General features: G+C 32.8%; 1 protein-coding gene across 1 annotated transcript in view; it reads right to left on the bottom strand.

Moving 5' to 3' along the window:
• Positions 1 to 21791, bottom strand: part of LOC100373585 (MYND-type zinc finger-containing chromatin reader ZMYND8-like) — a 74127-nt gene extending 52336 nt beyond the window's left edge. The window contains exons 1-2 of the mRNA XM_085507908.1: positions 21625 to 21791; positions 18794 to 18951 (exon numbers count right to left, since the gene is read on the bottom strand). Coding sequence (XP_085364034.1) covers positions 18794 to 18924 — 131 coding nt within the window. The 5' untranslated portion in view covers positions 18925 to 18951; positions 21625 to 21791. The remainder of the gene's footprint in view (positions 1 to 18793; positions 18952 to 21624) is intronic.
• Positions 21792 to 21913: the final 122 nt, after the last annotated feature.

Below are 21913 nucleotides of genomic sequence, written 5' to 3'. Positions count from 1 at the left end.
AGCTTGCATTCAAGTAAGAAGTGTATTTCGTCTTCTATGTAAGTGTATGTACTATCACAGTCTGTATGACTCAAAATGATGCCTTTAAATTTTAAACATTGTTGACACAAAACAGGACTAAAAACAGAATTGAATGTGAACCTTTCCACATACTTCCTCATTTCTGAAAAATGAATACTTGTCATTTTTTTGTTAATTTTTGATAAAATTAGCAAAATTTCCCACATGACTACATGTTGAAAACAATTTCTGCAAAATATATGACAAAATTATGCAGATTTATTTTGTGAATTAAAGACAAAAGGTTAATAGAGGCAACATGACAAGGCAGTGTTGATCGATAGTTGACCTTTGATCTAGTAGGTCAATGATTAACCAATCAGAAGTCTCATACTATCAACATTCATAATGGCTGATTCTATTATCAAAAAATGTCTTCCTAGTGATTTAAGTTTTAAGAAAAGATTTTGACATATGAATACAGCAAATTTCTGCATATCCTTGTCTATCTCACACTACAAATACCTTGTCTATCTCATACTGCAAATATCCTTGTCTATCTCATGCTACAAATATCCTTGTCTATCTCATGCTACAAATATCCTTGTCTATCTCATGCTACAAATATCCTTGTCTATCTCATGCTACAAATATCCTTGTCTATCTCACACTACAAATATCCTTGTCGATCTCACACTACAAATATCTGTGTCTATCTCACACTACATATATCCTTGTCTATCTCACACTACATATATCCTTGTCTATCTCATACTACAAATATCCTTGTCTATCTCACACTACAAATATCCTTGTCTATCTCACACTACATATATCCTTGTCTATCTCACACTACATATATCCTTGTCTATCTCATACTACAAATATCCTTGTCTATCTCATGCTACAAATATCCTTGTCTATCTCATACTACAAATATCCTTGTCTATCTCACACTACAAATATCCTTGTCTATCTCATGCTACAAATATCCTTGTCTATCTCACACTACATATATCCTTGTCTATCTCATGCTACAGATATCCTTGTCTATCTCATGCTACAGATATCCTTGTCTATCTCACACTACAAATATCCTTGTCTATCTCACACTACAAATATCCTTGTCTATCTCATGCTACAAATATCCTTGTCTATCTCATGCTACAAATATCCTTGTCTATCTCACACTACAAATATCCTTGTCTATCTCACACTACAAATATCTGTGTCTATCTCACACTACATATATCCTTGTCTATCTCACACTACATATATCCTTGTCTATCTCATACTACAAATATCCTTGTCTATCTCACACTACATATATCCTTGTCTATCTCACACTACATATATCCTTGTCTATCTCATACTACAAATATCCTTGTCTATCTCACACTACAGATATTCTTGTCTATCTCACACTACAAATATCCTTGTCTATCTCACACTACAAATATCCTTGTCTATCTCATACTACAAATATCCTTGTCTATCTCACACTACAAATATCCTTGTCTATCTCACACTACAAATATCCTTGTCTATCTCATACTACAAATATCTGTGTCTATCTAACACTACATATATCCTTGTCTATCTCATACTACAAATATCTGTGTCTATCTAACACTACATATATCCTTGTCTATCTCATGCTACAGATATCATTGTCTATCTCATACTACAAATATCCTTGTCTATCTCACACTACAAATATCCTTGTCTATCTAACACTACATATATCTGTGTCTATCTCATACTACAAATATCTGTGTCTATCTCACGCTACAGATATCATTGTCTATCTCATGCTACAAATACCTTGTCTATCTCATACTACAAATATCCTTGTCTATCTCACACTACAAATATCTGTGTCTATCTCATACTACAAATATCCTTGTCTATCTCATGCTACATATATCCTTGTCTATCTCATGCTACAAATATCCTTGTCTATCTCATGCTACAAATATCCTTGTCTATCTCATACTACAAATATCCTTGTCTATCTCACACTACATATATCCTTGTCTATCTCACACTACATATATCCTTGTCTATCTCACACTACATATATCCTTGTCTATCTCATACTACAAATATCCTTGTCTATCTCACACTACAGATATTCTTGTCTATCTCACACTACAAATATCCTTGTCTATCTCACACTACAAATATCCTTGTCTATCTCATACTACAAATATCCTTGTCTATCTCACACTACAAATATCCTTGTCTATCTCACACTACAAATATCCTTGTCTATCTCATACTACAAATATCTGTGTCTATCTAACACTACATATATCCTTGTCTATCTCATGCTACAGATATCATTGTCTATCTCATACTACAAATATCCTTGTCTATCTCACACTACAAATATCCTTGTCTATCTAACACTACATATATCTGTGTCTATCTCATACTACAAATATCTGTGTCTATCTCACGCTACAGATATCATTGTCTATCTCATGCTACAAATACCTTGTCTATCTCATACTACAAATATCCTTGTCTATCTCACACTACAAATATCTGTGTCTATCTCATACTACAAATATCCTTGTCTATCTCATGCTACATATATCCTTGTCTATCTCATGCTACAAATATCCTTGTCTATCTCATGCTACAAATATCCTTGTCTATCTCATGCTACAAATATCCTTGTCTATCTCATACTACACATATCCTTGTCTATCTCATGCTACAAATACCTTGTCTATCTCATGCTACAAATACCTTGTCTATCTCACACTACAAATATCCTTGTCTATCTCACACTACATATATCCTTGTCTATCTCATACTACAAATATCCTTGTCTATCTCACACTACAGATATTCTTGTCTATCTCACACTACAAATATCCTTGTCTATCTCACACTACAAATATCCTTGTCTATCTCATACTACAAATATCCTTGTCTATCTCACACTACAAATATCCTTGTCTATCTCATACTACAAATATCCTTGTCTATCTCATACTACAAATATCTGTGTCTATCTAACACTACATATATCCTTGTCTATCTCATGCTACAGATATCATTGTCTATCTCATACTACAAATATCCTTGTCTATCTCACACTACAAAAATCCTTGTCTATCTAACACTACATATATCTGTGTCTATCTCATACTACAAATATCTGTGTCTATCTCACGCTACAGATATCATTGTCTATCTCATGCTACAAATACCTTGTCTATCTCATACTACAAATATCCTTGTCTATCTCACACTACAAATATCTGTGTCTATCTCATACTACAAATATCCTTGTCTATCTCATGCTACATATATCCTTGTCTATCTCATGCTACAAATATCCTTGTCTATCTCATGCTACAAATATCCTTGTCTATCTCATGCTACAAATATCCTTGTCTATCTCATACTACAAATATCCTTGTCTATCTCATGCTACAAATACCTTGTCTATCTCATGCTACAAATACCTTGTCTATCTCACGCTACATATACCTTGTCTATCTCATGCTACATATATCCTTGCCTATCTCACACTACAAATACCTTGTCTATCTCACACTACAAATATCCTTGTCTATCTCATGCTACAAATATCTGTGTCTATCTCATGCTACAAATATCCTTGTCTATCTCACACTACAAATATCCTTGTCTATCTCATGCTACAAATATCCTTGTCTATCTCATGCTACAAATATCCTTGTCTATCTCACACTACAAATATCCTTGTCTATCTCACACTACAAATATCCTTGTCTATCTCATGCTACAAATACCTTGTCTATCTCACACTACAAATATCTGTGTCTATCTCATGCTACATATATCCTTGTCTATCTCACACTACAAATACCTTGTCTATCTCATACTACAAATATCTGTGTCTATCTCATGCTACATATATCCTTGCCTATCTCACACTACAAATACCTTGTCTATCTCACACTACAAATACCTTGTCTATCTCACACTAGATATCCTTGTCTATCTCATGCTACAAATACCTTGTCTATCTCACACTACAAATATCCTTGTCTATCTCATGCTACAAATATCCTTGTCTATCTCATGCTACAGATATCCTTGTCTATCTCACACTACAAATATCCTGGTCTATCTCACACTACAAATATCCTTGTCTATCTCATGCTACAAATACCTTGTCTATCTTATGCTACAAATATCCTTGTCTATCTCACGCTACATATATCCTTGCCTATCTCACACTACATATATCCTTGCCTATCTCACACTACAAATACCTTGTCTATCTCGAACTACAAATATCCTTGTCTATCTCATGCTACAAATATCTGTGTCTATCTCATGCTACAAATATCCTTGTCTATCTCACACTACAAATATCCTTGTCTATCTCATGCTACAAATATCCTTGTCTATCTCATGCTACAAATATCCTTGTCTATCTCACACTACAAATATCCTTGTCTATCTCACACTACAAATATCCTTGTCTATCTCATGCTACAAATACCTTGTCTTTCTCACACTACAAATATCTGTGTCTATCTCATGCTACATATATCCTTGCCTATCTCACACTACAAATACCTTGTCTATCTCACACTACAAATACCTTGTCTATCTCATACTACAAATATCTGTGTCTATCTCATGCTACATATATCCTTGCCTATCTCACACTACAAATACCTTGTCTATCTCACACTACAAATACCTTGTCTATCTCACACTACAAATATCCTTGTCTATCTCATGCTACAAATATCCTTGTCTATCTCATGCTACAGATATCCTTGTCTATCTCACACTACAAATATCCTTGTCTATCTCACACTACAAATATCCTTGTCTATCTCACACTACAAATATCCTTGTCTATCTCACGCTACAGATATCCTTGTCTATCTCACACTACAAATATCCTTGTCTATCTCACACTACAAATATCCTTGTCTATCTCATGCTACAAATACCTTGTCTATCTTATGCTACATATATCCTTGCCTATCTCACACTACAAATATCCTTGTCTATCTCACACTAAATATATCCTTGTCTATCTAACACTACAAATACCTTGTCTATCTCATGCTACAAATACCTTGTCTATCTCACACTACAGATATCCTTGCCTATCTCACACTACAAATATCCTTGTCTATCTCACACTAAATATATCCTTGTCTATCTAACACTACAAATACCTTGTCTATCTCATGCTACAAATACCTTGTCTATCTCATGCTACAGATATCCTTGTCTATCTCACACTACAAATACCTTGTCTATCTCACGCTACAAATACCTTGTCTATCTCACGCTACATATACCTTGTCTATCTCATGCTACAAATACCTTGTCTATCTCACGCTACATATATCCTTGCCTATCTCACACTACAAATACCTTGTCTATCTCACACTACAAATACCTTGTCTATCTCATCCTACAAATATCCTTGTCTGTGTCACACTACAAATACCTTGTCTATCTCACACTACAAATATCCTTGTCTATCTCATACTACAAATATCCTTGTCTATCTCACACTACAGATATCCTTGTCTATCTCACACTACAGATATCCTTGTCTATCTCACACTACAAATATCCTTGTCTATCTCATGCTACAAATATCCTTGTCTATCTCACACTACAAATATCCTTGTCTATCTCATACTACAAATATCCTTGTCTATATCACACTACAAATACCTTGTCTATCTCACACTACAAATATCCTTGTCTATATCATACTACAAATATCCTTGTCTATCTCACACTACAAATATCCTTGTCTATCTCATACTACAAATATCCTTGTCTATATCACACTACAAATACCTTGTCTATCTCACACTACAAATATCCTTGTCTATATCATACTACAAATATCTGTGTCTATCTCACACTACATATATCCGTGTCTATCTCACACTACATATATCCTTGTCTATCTCACACTACATATATCCTTGTCTATCTCATACTACAAATATCCTTGTCTATATCATACTACAAATATCCTTGTCTATCTCATACTACAAATATCCTTGTCTATCTCACACTACAAATATCCTTGTCTATCTCATACTACAAATATCTGTGTCTATCTAACACTACAAATATCCTTGTCTATCTAACACTACATATATCCTTGTCTATCTCACACTACAAATATCTGTGTCTATCTCATGCCACATATATCCTTGTCTATCTCATGCTGCAAAAGTCACTAGGAGAGAAAATATGATAATATGACCATAGATTAACATAAGCACATGTGCTACAAAGAAAGAAACTGGTATTATGGCGATACATAAACTACTAATAGAGCAAATATGGTATTATGATCATAGATACACAGTTCTGTAATTTACATAAACTACTAATAGAGCAAATATGGTATTATGATCATAGATTAACATAAGCACATGTGCTACTAAGAAAGAAACTATGGTATTATGATCATAGATACACATCTCTGTAATTTATATAAGCTACTAGTGGAACAAATACAACATGTATAGTATTATGCACTAATAATAGAGCAAATATACTATTCACAATATAGCATGATTTTCACATATTGACTCGGCAAGTTGTCTCTCACAAACAGTTAGATAAATACAGGCACAGTGAATAAGTATTTTGTATCCAACACATATTCACCCAAACAAAGACCCCTAAAGATTTATTAATACATGAGATGCTGACATCATTTTTCATATTTATTTTGGCTATCGATGGAGGCTCCAGTAGGCAATGCGCTATAAGAACCATTAGTTCCTGTAAACCAATTTATTTTCACTGACATTTAATTTCACTTTTTTCAATGTTTTGAGCATATTCACCGTGTTTCAATTTCACGAATTTGTCAAGAAAATGGGTTTTATTCTTATTATACATATTTACATGGATTTAATTGAGCGGATTTTACGAAAATATAAAATTAAAACCCAGTGAATAATTATTGCATTTACAGTAGAAGTCGTTTTACCTTCCATGGTTCCTGCATTAATGCATATAATACACCTATGATAGTCCTATGAATAATGTTGATTTCAACTCAATGTATGAAACAACATTTATCCGATGACTGATTTATGACAAGAAATTGGAAGATCTGAAATTGTGGGAGCACAAACAACCTCAGTTCTGAGCCCCTCTCCACATAGGCCTCCTACCCAGTATTTTTTGTGAGGCTCAAATAGAGAGTTGCAATGACGCAAACAATATTACATCTCTTAAATTTGACACGGCAGTTTCAGTCATTAATTTTTTTAATTTATAAATTTTGAGGGTTGGATATCCAATGTAAACACCACTGTCTGTGCATTTGGGAACCATACTTACCTAATTTGCATATGAATGCAATGACCTTTTCTTTCTACAGATACAATCATTCATAGTTACTTGAAATAAAAACCCCTTCGAGTACAGCTACAGAATGCCTTCAATTTGAACTTTATATTAACATGTGTGAGTTGCTATGGTAACATTACCTGAATATGACTTTTAAACATTTTACAGTTTTAACAGAGATCTCTGTTAAAAAAATCCAACATGGAGGATCAGTGTCTTCTGGAACACATGGGTTTGGTGGGTGTGGCCTAAAGTGGCAATCATAGCCACAGTCTTATCTGATTGGCTGATACAGGCTGGCCATGAAAAAACCTGCCATATAAGGAAGCTGACAGCACAGAGAACAGACTAGAGTCTAGAGTGTTCTGTCTAGAATAAAATTTTGGTAAAATGCAAAAAGATTTCAGATTAATTCTGAAAATCGCAGGCTGCTAGGTGTGAAGAAAAAACAATTAGTTTTTTTTCAATACAGATGTAGAATTAATTAAATAAAAATAAATTTTTGATACACTTAAAAATTACAGTAAATGAAATCAAAACAGAATGTGTAGAAGTTTTCATTTTTGAATTACTAGTGACAATTAATAAGGGTAATTTAAGAAGCCCTATACCGTTTCCTGAATGTGTGGCATTTTTTTTTTAAAATGTCATTCCTAATTTAAAATTAATATTCTTACAAATGTGTATGTATGTATGTGTGCGAGTTACAGAGTTTAGATCCAGGTCCAATGTTTGCACATACAATGGTATTATATACGAGTGAACACACATTTAAACACTGTCAATTGAATGGTGTATGCACTCTCCCAGGTCAGATAGGACCAAGGAACATTAAGAGGGTTTCAACTGTATAAGCATTACCAACATTTCCAAAGACCTTGGCCTCCACTGAGGATAAAATAGTCTTAGCCACATTGACTAATGCTACTGTAAAATGACTAATTTTAACTGGTTTTAAATTTTGCTGATTTACCATTTCAGGAATATCCAGTAGGTTTTAAATTCACTGTTTTATCATTTAGATAATGTGTTCTATGATCAATTTTACATATTCACTGGGTTTTAATTTAGCGCATTTTCCAATCAGTGAAATAAGCAAAATTAAAACCCAGTGAATAATTAACCCTTGTACAGTACATTGTTTTTCATAGTCAAGTTTGAACTGGTTTAGCTATTTCACAAATGAGAATTAATGAAAAATCATGAATATGTCAGAAAATTGGAAATTGAAATGTGCTACTGTTCACTTTTTTGTGGGGGATGACATTTTTTATAAGACGTCCATATATTCTCAAAATAAATCATGGTTGAAATTGTCTTAGCCATTGGTGCCCAAAGTGACATAATTTATTGTAGCTAAATCTGAATGTAATTTTCCATTTGCCACTGGGGAAGGGTTAGCGGAAGTCTAGCACAGCAACATAGTTGCATATTATATACTCAATTTATACATGTCTATATAAAGCATACATTTATCAGATATTGTTTTTCATAATTCATGACTTCTTGGTTCAGTAGAACAAAATCATCGCCTGAAGATGATATTTATATACTAGTAGTCATCATAAGAAACAAAACTAATGGAAATTTCAAAGGAATTCAGGCAAATTTTAATACCACTCTGCTCAAACACTAACCAACACATAATTATCCCGATGGTTCAATACATTATCATTCTGACAAGTCACATCTTTTGTCTTTCAGTTGCTACTATTAACAACTATTTCAAGACCACATTTTTTTCATTTCGGATGTACTGTAAAATTCTTTTGTTGGAATTAATTTTCGCTGAAAAGCTTTTTTGGGTGTTTTGTATGGAATTTATTGTCACTGGTCTTTGATGAGTTGAATGTGAAATATAAGAAAAAACGTGTATTTGCTGGATTTTATTTTCACTGAATCATCCCTTCAGCGAAAATAAATTCCAAGTATTCCACAGTATTATTTTGTAAATTATTTAACAAAGTGATGTAATTTTTATAAAAAAAATATATTCCTTGTACAGACGGCAAAAGTTTAAATTGCCACAATCATCATAGCGTGTCATGTGATACACACATTACTGGCGAAATACTTTTGTTTACACAAAATTTAACACTCTTGCATGATGACTATGATAAGCTTAAGCCTTGTGTGAAAAAATGGTTTGTAAATTTTCACTAAAGTTCTTTGGAACAGGCCTAAAAACAAAACGCATTGTAAGAGTTGAGGAAATCTGATATGTTCTGTTTTATGGTAGCCATTTTTTCAGTCATACTTTTGCACATTTTTATGTATTTTTCTAGAATTTTTTATTAATTTCAAAACTGAATGTTGTAGTTGTATGTTGCCTAACAGGTCTTGAACAAAAGTTTAGGTTTAATTTTGGGAATGGTAACAAAATTAACACTGGCACTCAAGGGGCATGGAGGATTGATTTGCATACATGTACCAGTTACAGACATAGATACAATGTAGGTAGAAGCTGGACAATTTTTAAACTGTGATTCTTGACTGAAACTAAATGAGATTGACATACAACACTGACATTCATTGTCAGATTAAAGTTTTGAAATACTACAAATGTACAAAACGTCGCTATAAAGACGCATCCAGAGTTTATAGCCAATTGTCTATTGATGGCTATAATACTACAGTACCCAGTTCAAATACCAGATTCTTAGGATATAATAGTCCAAATAGGCCAAGGCTAAGAAGAACTAATGAACCCCTTAACAGCCATTTTTTTAATGAGAATATTTAGATGCAACATTTTTATTATTATTATGTATTTTTCAATATTTTTAAACATAATTTTGAACCAAACGAATATAATTTCATATTGGCTACATGTCTTGATCAAAATTTGTGAAAAATTATAAAAAAATTATTCGATGTAAAATTTGAGATGGTGACAAAATTTGAGTTTCAGTTACCTTTATACAAAATGTTTAAAAAAAAAACCACAATAAAAGACATTATTAGAATATACATTGCTCAAAAGTTAGCATTAATTTCATGAAAATGAAATAACATTACATTTCACTTTTGACATATAATTACCATGTCTTCAAATCAACAAATGTATCAACTTTATACTGATCAGTAGGCAGCCATTTTGTTGTAACCACATGTCTTTTATCAAACGACATCCACTCATCGTCAATTAACAAATCATATATTACCACAAACACACATGTAAATGTAAAATCTAAAGTGAATCATAACTATTACTAAAACCTTTTAATTTAAAACTTTTAAACGTAAAGATTTATTATTAACTATTCAAACAATTTATGGTTAGTTTGTCAGAGGTCAAGCAAACAGCTGACCTATTTAGTGAAAATAACAATGCATATATTTGAAAATATAGTTTTTTCTTTTTTCATAGAATTTTAAAACGGAATATGAACCAGTATTTTCTAACTAGAATTCAACTTGAATGAAGTATAATTTGTAGAATTATGATGTGAGGTGCAGGTAAAAGCCATTCATTCAGAAGTCATGGGTCAAGGAAAGAAACTTCAACCCAGCAGTATCACAGGAAGGCTATATTTCTCTACTGACATTTTTTTTTTTTCCACAACAGTTTGGTTCAATAATTTTGCTACAGCAAAGAGATAATGTATATTTATCTTTAATTTTTGTTGCATCGGGCAACAATTCTCGACATTGAATTTTACTATTTTTATGAAATATTGCATTTTGACACGGAAACGACAATTCAGTTCAGTATTTTTGCTAATTTTACTTTTAATATTAGAGCAAACAGACAATATTAATTTTTGTTCCATATTTAGAAAACATATCCTTTTTTTTTTCCAGGCGACAGTTTTCAAACATTGAATACTACTGTCGCCTCTCCTGACATTTTTAATGTGCAATTCACAAGTGCAAGCAGGTAATGGCATATAGTGAGACCGTATTCCAGTTTGGAACTATGTGACAGGACTGTGTGGTTATTTTCCTATGATCATGGCATTATAAAAATTTAATGTGTTATTCTGGCATCTACTAGACCAGGTCGAACACAAGCACTTGCAGACATTAATCAAGTTTTGTAGCGGGGTATGCTACTGAATCAGAAATCTTTATATTTATTTATTTATTGCTTCCCTTTTGTAACAGGGGCTCACTATGTAAACTAGGAGCTGCACCAAATAAAAAATACATTTCACTCAAAGACTAATGAAAAAAAAACTTTTGATAGACAAAAAGAAACTAAGTTACATGAACTAAGATAACAAAATATAACAACAACAAAAAAACATCTAAAAGTAGCAACAACAACAAAAAATAAGAAAACTAAAATATAAGAAGTACACTGGAAAAATATTAAATATTATCTGCATACCTTTTTCTACTGTCCATGGCATCAACTAAGAATTTTTTTGTAAAAGTATCAGTTTCGTCACACAGGACTGAATTATACTGCCTTGTACTGTCACCCAGGATTAAACATAGCACTTCTTTGTTTGCTATGAAGTCTTTATGTAAATTTATTTCATTTTTGTTACATAGGAGCATTTCAATCCCTTCCATTAGGGTTTTTCTCTGTGCTGAGAAACATTCACAATGTAATATGAAATGCTCCAGTGTTTTATAACTACCAACCAATACTGTATTCGGTAGATGATAAACACTACGCAAATGTAACCATATCAGTATTCAAAACAGAGAATACCCTTTTATTCCGACAGTAACAATGGCTGCACAGCACAACTCAAACATGAACAGAGTAAAAAAACAACCAAACTAGAGAATTCAAAACGTCAGCCTAAACTTCTGATTGGCTGTTACATAATGCCTCGCTCTGGCTAACACTCCATATTTAGAATTGGCTTAAAATAGCCGGACAATGGTAGTTTCTATCGTATTGTAACGTAATTGCTATGATGGTAGAAATACACTACGCTAGCAACTTTGACAGTATAATAGAATAGAAACGTATAACGAAAATTATCAACGATGATTCATACAAATAAAACATAACTCATAATGATAATTGCATGCAGTAAACAATGGAATAACTCCAATTGAAATAAGCATAATTACGAATCTGGTCATTAAATAACAACTATCTCATATATGCACAAGGTGCAGCGATAAGTTTCCCAATAGGTCATGTACACACACCCTAAAGCACCACTAAATGAAAGGAAATGCAAACAGTGCAACATGAATGTGATTGAGGATGAATTCCACTTTCTCATGATTTGTCCAAAATATGAAAACTTGCGCCAACAACTTTTGTCTGAATTTTATTTTCTATCACATGATTCACACAATACATTCATTCGACTGCTCAGTGCAGAGGAATGTGAAATTATAATCAAAGAAAGCTTAGAAAGAACTCCCGTGTGCTGAGAGTATTGAAGACACATTAAAAATTAATTCAAAATTACTTGTACATGAGATATTGATAGAAAAGCTGAAAACTAATTATGTACATCAGGTAACTAATATGAACAGAACAGAACAAAAAAATTATGAATTATTATGCTAATTAGAGAATTAATATGAACAAATTTTAACCCAAAATTAATCAGGCCTGTCTATTGTCCTAGAGCATTTATGTACCAAATTTTATTCAAATGTGATGATCAGTAATTGAGATATCAGTGTTAATTAATTATGTTAATTAGGAGATTAATAAGCATAAATATTTACCAAAAACTAATTGGGTTTCTGCATAGTTCTCTTTAAAAGTTTCATTAAAATCCAATTTGTGGTTCTTTATATATCAGTGGAACATTATGCAAATTAGGTAATTAATATCCAATTAAAACTAATTAGGTCTCTGCATAATCCTAGAAGATCTATGTAGCAAGTCTCATTGAAATATGATGATTACTACTTGATATATCAAAAGCGGAAAATTAATTAATTATGCAAATTAGATAATTAATATGTACTCATATTACCCTAAAAACTATCAGGTTTGTGCAGTGTCCTATGACATCTTTGTACCAAGTGTCATTGAAATGTGATGATTACTACTTGAAATATCAAAAGCTGAAAATTAATTAATTATGCAAATTAGCTAATTAATATATACTGATATTAGCCTAAAACTATCAGGTCTGTGCAGTGTCCTATGATGTCTATGTACCAAATTTCATTGAAATGTGATGATTACTACTTGAAATATCAGAAGCTGAAAATTAATTAATTATGCAAATTAGGTAATTAATATGTACTCGTATTACCTTAAAAACTATCAGGTCTGTGCAGTGTCCTATGACATCTATGTACCAAGTGTCAGTGAAATGTGATGATTACTACTTGAAATATCAAAAGCTGAAAATTAATTAATTATGCAAATTAGGTAATTAATATGTACTCATATTACCCTAAAAACTATCAGGTCTGTGCAGTGTCCTATGACATCTACCGGGGGTATGTACCAAGTTTCATTGAAATGTGACAATTACTACTTCAAATATCAAAAGCTGAAAATTAATTAATTATGCTAATTAGGTAATTAATATCTACTGATATTACCCAAAAAAACTATCAGGTCTGTGCAGTGTCCTATGACATCTATGTACCAAATTTCATTGAAATGTGATGATTACTACTTGAAATATTAAAAGCTGAAATATAATTAATTATGCTAATTAGGTAATTAATATGTACTCGTATTACCCTAAAAACTATCAGGTCTGTGCAGTGTCCTATGACATCTATGTACCAAGTGTCATTGAAATGTGATGATTAGTACTTGAAATATCAAAAGCTGAAAATTAATTAATTATGCAAATTAGGTAATTAATATGTACTCATATTACCCTAAAAACTATCAGGTCTGTGCAGTGTCCTATGACATCTACCGGGGGTATGTACCAAGTTTCATTGAAATGTGACAATTACTACTTCAAATATCAAAAGCTGAAAATTAATTAATTATGCTAATTAGGTAATTAATATCTACTGATATTACCCTAAAAACTTTCAGGTTTGTGCAGTGTCCTATGACATCTATGTACCAAGTTTTATTGAAATGTGATGATTAGTACTTGAGATATCAGTGGAAAAGCCGAAAATTGATTAATCATTATGCAAATTAGGTAATTAATATTGCACAGATTTTTACCCAAAACTAATGAAATCTGCGCATTAGTTTGGAGCATCTGTGTGCCAAGTTTCATCAAAATCCAATGAGTGGTTCTTTAGATATCAGTGGAACAGTCATGAAACAGCCAAAAATCAGCTAATTATCATGCAAATTAGGTAATTAATATGCATGGATTTTTACCAAAACCTAATCAAATCTGCACATTGGTCCAGAGCATCTATGCACCAAGTTTCATCAAAAACTGATGTATGGTTCTTGAGATATCAGTGGAACAGACGGACACACATACACACATACACACACACACATACACACATACAGACACACTAACTGCAAATACTCCCTTTTTGTGCTTCGCACACAGGAGTCAAAAGCAGTTTCATAATTTAGAAAGCCTTTCAAGAAAGAATAAATAGTTGATAGTTTTGAATTTTAATATAATTAGTCTTAGTTTTATTATTGTTAAACTTATTAGTAAACAAATTTAACACATTACATTTTACTTTTATACTTATTATAATATTTTCTCTTTCTTTATCATTTCATTATTATTATTATACTTTGTTATACTTTTATTGCTACTGTACTGATAGAAATACTGTGTTTCTAAAGATGCAATAAATATTATTACTAAGTATACATCTGTCACCGTAACGCCATGAGTTACAGCGTGTCGTAATTTTGCGGTATTTTACAGGGTATTTTCATCCTACCATATTAGGAAATGTGAATTCCAAATATGGAATGATTACGCACATAGGTGTCCTCTAATAATAAAAACAAACATGGCTGCCAAAGAGTTTGACCGGACTCCACACAAAGAATTTTGCTGATTCTGTTCTAAACATTTTGGATTTCGGCTTTCCCATGATGTATTCGTGGAAGGAAAAGATGTATAATAATAAGGTTGTTACGAGAATACCTAAAATTATGCACTCAGAAAGTATGCCGCACATCGACCTCCGCTGCGCGTCGGTCAATACTCCAGCTGTACTGTCTTCGTGCATACTTTGAGGTATTCTCGTAATAACCTCATATTATTATTATTATTAAGTTTCCCAAAAGTCGCATTCATTAGTGAATGAAATTCTGCCTGTGGATTTAGTCTTCCAATTGATTCTACAGCACACTCAATCAGTCAGGGTAGGGGGTAAATAGCATTCTATGGCTTCCTTGGGGCAAAAATTACTATCAGGTCACAGTTGAAGACTGTGGCTACATGTGATCTGTGGTCAATCAGAATTTTATGGTTGCCAGAGGATCTGCTCCCCAGGGTAAGGGTGCGCGTAGCCATGGCATGAGGGCACTGCCTGCTATCCCTGCTATTATATAACAAATATTTTGCAATGCACAGTTCCCATATACCAGGGGGTAGCACATATAAAGCCAATGTTTGATATAAAATGAGTAATAAAAAATAGTTTTGGTGAGTGATGTAGAATAAAGCAGCAGAGTGAAAACCTGTATCTAATGCAATTTTTCACTATAGAGATACACACATTATGCATGTGACAATGAATGAAAACAGCATAAAACAATCTATTTGTCTAAAAGTTCCTATTCATAATCATTGTGACACATAAAATGACCAAATCACATGTTCAATTGCAAAACAATACTCATTTATGGATAACTTAGTACCTAATCATGTGCAGAGTGAACACTTTTGACAATGCTATTTTATCGCTTCACGAAAGTATCGTGAGTAGACGTGATATGCAACAACCTCCAGTACCGTAGGTAATTGTTATTCCTTCTACCAAGTTTGAAGTAACAACAGAAGTCCAAGATCTGATTTCAGAGATGTCAAAATTACCTGATTTCAGTGTTTTCGACCATCTTTGATCGAAACACAAAATCATTGCATGCGTATAGGACTAGGTGTTACAATGCATGTATGTGCAATGTTTGAAAAGAATCAGTTAAGACATGTCTGAGATACAACACACACACACACACATACTTGTATTGCTATATGTTCCAAGAACTCCATTAGATTAACTTTTAATAGAGTTGCGTTATGTTTGGATTAAAACTAGACTCATTTTACAGTGTTGTTGCCATGGCTATAGTTTCCACAGAAGTCAAAAATAAAATATTCCAAGTCATCTACATATTAAGTATTAAAGCAATCTGGCTTTTTAAGAAGAAGTTGATAATATCATTTTTAACCAAAAACTATAAAAGTAGTAGATAAGAATGTCAATGACATAGTTCCTATTTGTATTTGGATGCATTTGACACAGAAGAGAGAAGAAGTAATGAAAATAATATTTCATTAAAGCAAGAAACAAATTAGCAAATACATGAAACTATTATGTCTTGTCAGAGGAAAAGGAAGAACAATTGAAAAAAAAAAAAATTGCTGCCAGTTGGTTAAATTTCACTAAAAAAACACTTAAAAATAAATTTAACATGGCTGTCAATCGGCCATTTTAAATCAGATCACAAAACGCAAGTCATTATCAGGTCAATACCAAGTTTCAATGGGACCCCAGATAATCGCTGATAAAATGTTTAGACCACTGCATTTGATACAGGAATTCTGTGAATATGCAAAATGTTCAAATAAAATCGAACTTCCCTTAGTATATTTTATGCTTGAGCCTTTTATCATCACCAACCCCTCAATATATTGCCATTGTATTCAAATGCACTGAGGCATAACTCACCCCGTACAACACTGTACATTGACGGGGTATGCAGCTTACAATAGCATTGGTACAGGTGTCACCAACTTGTAGTGATAATGATAAACTAATCAAAAATCAAAAGTGTCATTAATATCTTATCACATAATCAAGCAAAATACATCAAAATATGAAAAATTCTGCAGGTTTTCTGATCAACGCAACCAATTACAATGAAAACAACTACTCAGCAGGAGTGATTATGGGAGGGGGTGTTACCTTTGACTTGATTCCATTCAAATACGTGACATATAGAAGAAATATGCAATATAATCACAGAAAAAGGAAATATACCGGTATTGATTAAAAAGGAGGAGTAGGTGCCTGAGGGTAGGTCAGGAAAAAAAGACAACATGACATGTGCCACATATGGAGCAGAATGCTCACACTTTTTGGAACACCTGACCTGACTTATTGTATACTATATATATCTTTGTCTTACTGAATTGATTACTGTAAAATGACTAATTTTCACTGGGTTTAAATTTCGCTGATTTACCATTTCTGGCATATTCAGTGGGTTTTAAATTCACGGTTTTGTCATTTAGATAATGTGTTCTATGCTAAATTTTATATATTCACTGGGTTTTAATTTAGCACATTTTCCAGTCAGCGAAATAAGCAAAATTAAAACCCAGTGAATAATTAACTGTATGTTGTGTACTGCTTTAATGTTGCCAGCTGGGCTGGTTGGTTCTTGTGGATTGTTTATTAGATTGTTCTCAGTTATTTTTTTGTGTTTTGTAAATTCCCCTATACGATTTATTATGATTTATTTATTACAGGTTTGTGAGTATGTTAACTCCACTATAGAAAAAAAAATGTATGTACCTATTCACAGAATTCAATTGCCAGTGGTTTAGACATGGTGACCCCTACCGATATATACATTATGGTTTATTATTCTATCTTACCCTAATTACATACATTGTTTAAACAATCATTTTCTTTTTGTATTTTTAATGATTTCTTGCACAGTGTTGTGAGTTGCGTTCAGGTACATTAAGTGTACATGTACTTGTGTAGTTTGTTTTAATCCTCTGTTCCTTTCTTTCCATTTCATACAAAACGCAATTTTATTGTGACCAAATTTGTTATGAGAAAACTTGAAATATTCATCAGATTTGTACTTTTTTTAAATTTAAAAATTGGGTAAACATAGTTGTACCGTAAAATCTGTATTAGAAGCCGCATTCCTAATAGAAGCCACACCCATTCTTTTTGAACGATTGAGACCAAAAAAATTCACCATTCCTCATATGTGTAGATGCTCTAATAGAAGTCGCATCCCCTGTTGCATTGTACCATTTTAATAGAAGCCGCGACTTTTAATACAGATTTTACAGTAATAGTTTATCTACATGTAACTATTATAATACACCAAAATAATACAAATTTGAATATGCACAGAGGTATGCTTGAGAAAGAAATTAAATATTTCACTTGATGTGTTGAAGAAACTTGTATATTTCATATGCGAAAACAGGTTCTAAGAAAATTTATGTGAATTCCAATGATGATGGATATATTGTTTAAGATTGAAAATGTTGAATATTGTTGATTTAACACAATCTTTTCTGGTTTGATCAGGTGACCTGAATACACTGGTCTTGAGGATTGTTAGCAATTGTCACCTCAAAGCAAAGTGATTTGAACAGTGACGACACAAAATCTTACTTACCCTGCAGTTGCTCTGGGACTTTTCCTGAGTGCTAAGGGCATATCCAGGTTAGACTGTGAGCTAACTGGTGTAGACGATTCCACTGGGTTCGACACTTCCCCCTGCGTAGTAGACGACACTGACGCCATCATAAATTCCTCCACTACATATGTGATGATCTGGAAGAAAAAAACAATTCGAAAATAGTGAGGACTATTTTATTAAAGGAATATTATCGGTTCACGCATGTCACACGCAACGTAATATTACCGTAATTGGTATAGTACAGGTGTGATGGTTCAAATACCAAAATGGCAACAGTAACAGAAAGACTTCCCTGGCGGCGATGATAAAATACGAACACGGAGCCATTATTATACTCTGCAAACATCAAGTACAATAACGCGGTAAAACTCAAAACCTCCAATAACTAGATACTTAAACTCCAATACAATTCAATGAGATCTCCGATCTGAACTCAGTGCTGAACAACTCCCCTATATATACCCCCACTGTCTATAAATAAACCATTACATCAGCATACATAATGAGTCTGGAATTTACTATAAATTTCTAGAATGTTCCATTACCTTCTATTGCCTCCTACAGTGTTCTATTACCTATTCAACCATTTTCTAAAAAAAATCTAGAATATTCCACCCAGACACAGTACGGTTCTAGAACATTCTCAGTGACACGGAAGTAGTAAATAAGTCGTATGCGACAACGCAGAGGAATTTAGATCTAAGCAATGATGACAATGCTAAAAACGTAAAGACACGCTATGGCCACGTGCACAAACAATTTACACAGTTTATGTCAGCAAAAAGTGCATAATTCTTGAATACACATCAGTGCGAATTTAAAATGTTTTCATTTGGTATTAGACATTGCATCATGGGAAATTTTGATACAGAAGACATTTGCATGAAGCAAGAGCAATAAACATTCAAATTGTAATTCATGGACAGAATGAAGACATAATTCTGTATCTCTTATGACCGATTATTCAAAATAAGGAGAATTTTAAGACACAAAATGTGTCAACCCTGAAAGTTTTAAAATCAGATTTCCACCTCAGAATACTGTAAAAGGGTTAATTATTCACTGGGTTTTAATTTAGCTTATTTCGCTGACTGGAAAAGGCGTTAAATTAAAACCCAGTGAATATGTAAAATTTAGCATAGAACGCATTATCTAAATGATAAAACCATGAATTTAAAACCCACTGAATATGCTTGAAATGGTAAATCAGTGAAATTTAAACGCAGTGAAAATTAGTCATTTTACAGTAGTCAACTGTACCATGGATGACACAATGACAAAAGTGAATGAAACGCTATTAGACTATTTTGCTCTCAAGGACAAATAAAATTGATAGTAATATTTAATGAAAATTAATTAATTTTTATCAATTTATTATTCCTCAGTGCTGCTTGATCCATAATGTTATATGAGAGTGTTTTCCAATGGAACACCACACCTTGCATGTATTGGTTGGCATTTTTGTTCAAAAATCACCCAAGGCCCAGTGTGCCCGGTTTTCATTAATCAAAACAAAACAAAATGCGTCATTCTAAATTACATTGTGTGTTTAAGGTCATACCATGTTAAAATTGTAATTCCACCTATAAGGCTAAAACCTTCATGAACTGGATATGGCGTTTGCGGCCCTCGGTTGTAAGGCTAACACACCCTCCCAAGCGGGGCATTACCGCTGCACAATCCTGGGCCACTTGGACCATTTTTTAACTTGATATTTTTTCAAAAATCATAACCATAAGCTTGTTGAAATGAACATGACTCATAATGACCACATCATAATAAAATACTGTTATTTAAGTTTAGTTGTGATACTGTTTCCACATATTTTTCAAACATAGTTGAAGAGGGAGGGGGTTGAATGTAGAGCGTAGAGATTACCTTCACACGTGCAAACGTCTTTAAAATACATATAAAATATCAATCTGGAGTTCAGGATAGTTGAATTGAATTTACTAAATAGATCTTATAGAAGACCTACAATTAATAGACCCATTCTGTTTACCCAGACAAGGTCAAGGTTAAATGTCATTACATAAGGTGATCTGTGACCTCACTCATGTGGTGTCATCAGCCTTGACGAATTCAGTATAATTATGCATCAACAGCAACAATTATGTTGATGTCTATGTATACTCGTATAACACTGAACTATTTTAAACATAGATAAGGATAGAAATGTTGTACATTACTATGCTTTATTTAAGTAAATTAACCGACTGGTTTTGGTATTACTTACTATTTTAGCATCACAAGTATAACTGGTATCATCATTCCAAACATGGCAAGACTACGTTTGTCAATATGATCAGTTTTATCGTAGAAATCGCTTACATGTGCCTGAATTGAATTGACGTTATAATTATTCGTGTGAACGATTTTAAACAAATTCCGGATTTCAATTAACTCTCACTCATGAAACTTTTAAAACATTAATCACGAACAAATTTTACACTTTTAAACTTTGTCAAACAATGTCTGCTCAATTTTACTGAATTTTGGTACCATGGCAACAAGTGAGAAAAGAAGTCTAATGATGGTACATGTGTTTATTAACATTGTAATCTGTCTTGTAACAACATTACGCATTGCCGTGAACTGTTAGAGCAGAAATCAACTGTTGAGACAGACATTGTGAATTAGGCTCAAACATGTGACAATGTTTAAAAGGAGTTGACTAGGTACATGCATGTAGGCAACTAGTGTCCTAAGTTGCATTAGATTCAAGGCACACATTTAGCTCATTTCATGACCAAGGACATCATGGAATGCCCTACTCCATTCTTAGGTATAACCAAAACAGTACTCACCAAATATTTTCGGCAGTTTTAGCCAAATATCGCTCAACTTTGTAAAAAAGTATCATGGAGGTATACAAGCTTTACTTTGGTGAAGCCTTGTGGCCATGAGTATGTAAATTAGGTTGTATTACGAAGTGTGATTGGCTGGTTCTTTGAACAAGTTTTCGACAGTATAATTGAGATGGCTGCAGCTTTTGACCTCTTTTGTGTTTGTAGGAACACTGGTGTATCGATTTCTATGCATCATTTTAGACGGTTTGGCGAAATCAACAAAAAAAACATCAAAACCTAACAACAG

The sequence above is a fragment of the Saccoglossus kowalevskii genome, chromosome 14 (assembly GCF_978046115.1).
Source record: "Saccoglossus kowalevskii chromosome 14, keSacKowa6.1, whole genome shotgun sequence".
NCBI lineage: Eukaryota > Metazoa > Hemichordata > Enteropneusta > Harrimaniidae > Saccoglossus > Saccoglossus kowalevskii.
This window is presented reverse-complemented; position numbering and strand designations above follow the sequence as displayed.